General features: G+C 26.6%; 1 protein-coding gene across 1 annotated transcript in view; it reads right to left on the reverse strand.

Annotated features, from left to right (window-relative positions):
- The window catches only part of LOC145202608 (short coiled-coil protein B-like), a 2,563-nt gene extending 84 nt beyond the window's left edge, over positions 1-2,479 (reverse strand). The window contains exons 1-2 of the mRNA XM_090082759.1: positions 2,410-2,479; positions 1-406 (exon numbers count right to left, since the gene is read on the reverse strand). The exon at positions 1-406 is cut by the window's left edge and continues 84 nt beyond it. Of these exons, the coding sequence (XP_089938885.1) occupies positions 68-406; positions 2,410-2,436 (366 nt within the window). The 5' untranslated portion in view covers positions 2,437-2,479 and the 3' untranslated portion in view covers positions 1-67. The remainder of the gene's footprint in view (positions 407-2,409) is intronic.
- Between the last annotated feature and the right edge of the window lie 1,268 nt (positions 2,480-3,747).

Here is a 3,747-nt window from a genome sequence, read left to right on the forward strand (position 1 = left end):
TAAGTAAATCAAAATGTTTACTTTTTAGTTACAAAAAATGGCTATTGATTCAAAGTGTTAAAAAGTTTTATTTGTTTGTTACTTGCTTTTCAGGTTTACTTTTTACTTTACTTCCTTGAAACACATTTGAAGCAGCCATTAAATTCTCAATATATTGACCAAGAATTTGATTTTCTGATTTCAGTTTAGTGTTTTCATCTTTGACGGCATCAACTCTTTGTGAAAGATCATCAAGAGTATTTTGTAGTTGAATTACTTGTTGAATTAAACGAGATTTTTCTTCTAAGTCATCAGAATCTACAGAAGCTGATGTTTGCATTGGTCTTTGATTCCTGAGAGCATTTGTAAACTTCTTTGAATTTTCTTCGTCTGATGAAAGAGAGATATTTTCCATTTCTACTATTTCCTATCATAAATAAAATAATCCTAATCTTGTAATTTAACAAAAGCAAAAAATATTCTTCCTCTAATTCTTCTTAACCCTACCCTAATAAAAATGAGGAATAGGTTTGTGTTAGGTGATACAGCAGATGTCAATAATTTGTAACATTTACCAATAAGATTACCTATATATACATTGTTCATGTAAATACAAACTAACGAAATTATTTACAGTTTGTAACAATGATAAAAATTAAAATGACAATTTTTAAATCAATGATAAAAATTTATGTCCAAAATTGTTTATGCCCAGGACAAAATTTTATTTGTAACTTTTATTTGACATTTGGAATTTCTTGCTGGATGTCCAAAATTATTCACACTGTAAAAAAATCTAAAAGTGAATTCATGGTATGGTACTGGTTCTAATAGTCAAAATTAATCACAGTATGATTTTAGAGGTGGAACTTTTCCTTTTTAATTTTAAAGCTAAGAAGCAATATTTAAAGTAAGGACAATTACTAAATGTAAAAACAATTTTTAAAGGACAATTATTAAATGATAAATATGAATGTGAATAAAAAGTTTAATTGATATGGTAAAAAAATCTAATATACAAGCTATACACATAACATTAATAGTGAAGTAATAAATATAAAAACTGTCATAACAAAAAACAATTATAGTATAACATTTAATAAATAATTAGTCTTTGTTGGAAACCAAAAGCTTTTACAAATAATATTAATACCTATAGCATTATTACATTAGAATGTCTTAAATTTTTTTATATTTACATACTATTAGAACATTGATTTTAAAGTAATTTTATTAAAAGACTGAAGAGACCCCAAAACAGATCATAGACTGCCTATAGCTGACAGTGGCAATGCTACAGTAATGTTATTGCTCTAATTATGTTTATCTAATTTCCATTAACAAATTATTTCGTTAAATTTAAAAAAATATCATCTCCTATTTTAATGTAAAAATTAATCCATGTTAAGGGAAATGCACTATCTTATAGTAAACAAGAGTCCAGCCAAGAATTTATGATTCTAAAGCATCATTGTAAATGCTTAACAAAGCTTAGAGAACCTGAAATATGAAGGATATTTGAATTATTTACTCTCTTCAATCGTAACAGGTAAGTTAAGTATAAACCTTGCTATGTGCATTCATAGGAAGTCTAGGAGAGAAGATTCCAAAGAACTAATCTGTATGCAACTTTTTTTCACATTTCAAGGGAGAGTTGTATCTTGAATTAAGAGATAAGTTTTCATAGACATTAAAATATTCAAAATCATGTTTATGATCACATAGTCAATGATCAAATTTCAATGAGTGTGAAAGATTTCAGGTAGAACTAAAGAGTATAGAGACTACTACTAAAGAAACTCTAACTTATAAATCTTAACAAAAGTTTTGAATTTAAAAAGTTTGGGCGTTAGATGTACAATCTAAAGAAGCAACAGAAGCTTTAAAAAGATCAAACCCCTTGTTTAAGGTATTTCTTTATAAAAAGCTATTTTTAAATGACAAGTTCACTCCTTTAAACGTTCTAATATCAGCCACAGACTTGTGGCTGGTATTAGTGAGTTTAAAGAAGTAGAGTTTAAAAAGGGATACACATCTGAAATATTTTAAAAACTGGATATTTTGGTCCAGTATCTACTATTATAAGTTGAAGTAGTTTAACGTCATAAGTTATGAGCAAAAAAAATTTTTCCCCAATTAACCTAAATGTTTACATTACATCCGGCGCACGCTGATCAAGTTAGAGTTTAGGATCCCGAAATTAATTTTCTTCAATACGTCTATAGTTAGCCAGGCATGAAATTGTGACTTGATGTTAAGTTGTTTTCTTAAGACCAAAATTTTAAAATTTGCAATTAGTATGCCAATAGATATATTACTTTAAAGTTGTTATCGACTGAAGCGATAACATTTACTTATTGCTAATTTACAACAACATTATTTAGTACTATTATTGATGTAAACATTTTACTGAAAAAAAATGGTACTTACTAAAAAAGATTTGTTCTTTATGTTCATTTAAATAAAATAATTTTAATGATATCTTTACATAGAAGTTAAATAGACTGATTTTAAACTTTTAGCTGTCGCACGTTTACAGGCACAAATTAGTACGTTGTAAATTTAGTATAATTAGTATTGCATTGGTTGTGAGCTTTAAAAAGTGGGAGTTTTGTAACTTTGTAATTCAATCCAGAATACAGATTTATTCTTGAATAATTTGCCAATAAAACCGGTAACCAAGAGTAGGAAAGAGATTCTATTTTGTTATATTATAGAGGCTATAGCAATACCTAAGTTATCTAATATGCAAAATAAGCGTTCAAAAATTTTTCTTACTTCAAAATTAGGGCAAAAATTTTCTTGAAATAGTATTAGATTTTGAAATCAAAATAAAGAAGGGTCTCTAGTCATTTTAGACCTATTAATATGTGTTTTTTTGTTTTTTTTTTTTGTCTAAAATGACAATTAGCAATTGTCAATTTATACTTTTTCTTCATTACTATTAAACAAACTAAATTTAAACAAACTAAAATTAAAGTTTTACTGAAAATTTGTATTTTATTTTATCATATTTATCTAAAAAATGAAAAACAGAAAAGTTAACATACAACCATTTATTGTAAGAATAAATATATATGTTTTATTTGAAATTTATGTGAATGTGTAATATTCCATTATTTTTAAGAAGAGAAAAAAGTTATATTTAACAAAAGAAAAAAGAATATTTATTTGAAACTTATATATTTATCAATGCTTGAACTTAAGATGTAAAACTTCATTATAATCAGTTCCTTAGTTTTCATAGAACCTTCGTTAATTCCGCCACAACTGACTTTAAAAAAATTGCCATATACGCTATCCAGTTATATTTTGAGATCAGTGGTTTATTGCCGTAAAGTATAAAAGTCAATGGTAAAATGTAAACAGTTCAGCATTGTCTAATAAAACTACGGTAGACGGAAAAGTGTGCAGCACTCTTTAATTGAATAAAGCTACTCAAAATTGTTATGCATGTAAAGCCTCTTCTTCTCAGTTCAATCAACTTTAAAAATCAAGCTCTTAAAATCCAGAGAGTTTAAACCTTGAATTGTCGTTATTACATGCCTAAACAATTGCCAATAAAGTTTTTAGACACGACAAACATATAATCGAGAACATATAATTTTGTTAGCAAATGGTACCCTGAGAGAAGATGCATAAAAGAATCGCTACAAAGATGAGTTTTAAAGAGAGTATAACACTAAAAAAATAGTCATGAAACAAAACAACGAAGATCTCATGAAAATGTTGCTCATATCTTCAGATCCTGTAATAAAGAAGTATTCA

The sequence above is a fragment of the Hydra viridissima genome, unplaced genomic scaffold (genome assembly GCF_058129835.1).
Source record: "Hydra viridissima isolate aposymbiotic clone 2 unplaced genomic scaffold, HvirCarnegie_v1 scaffold_3, whole genome shotgun sequence".
In the NCBI taxonomy this organism is placed as follows: Eukaryota; Metazoa; Cnidaria; class Hydrozoa; order Anthoathecata; family Hydridae; genus Hydra; species Hydra viridissima.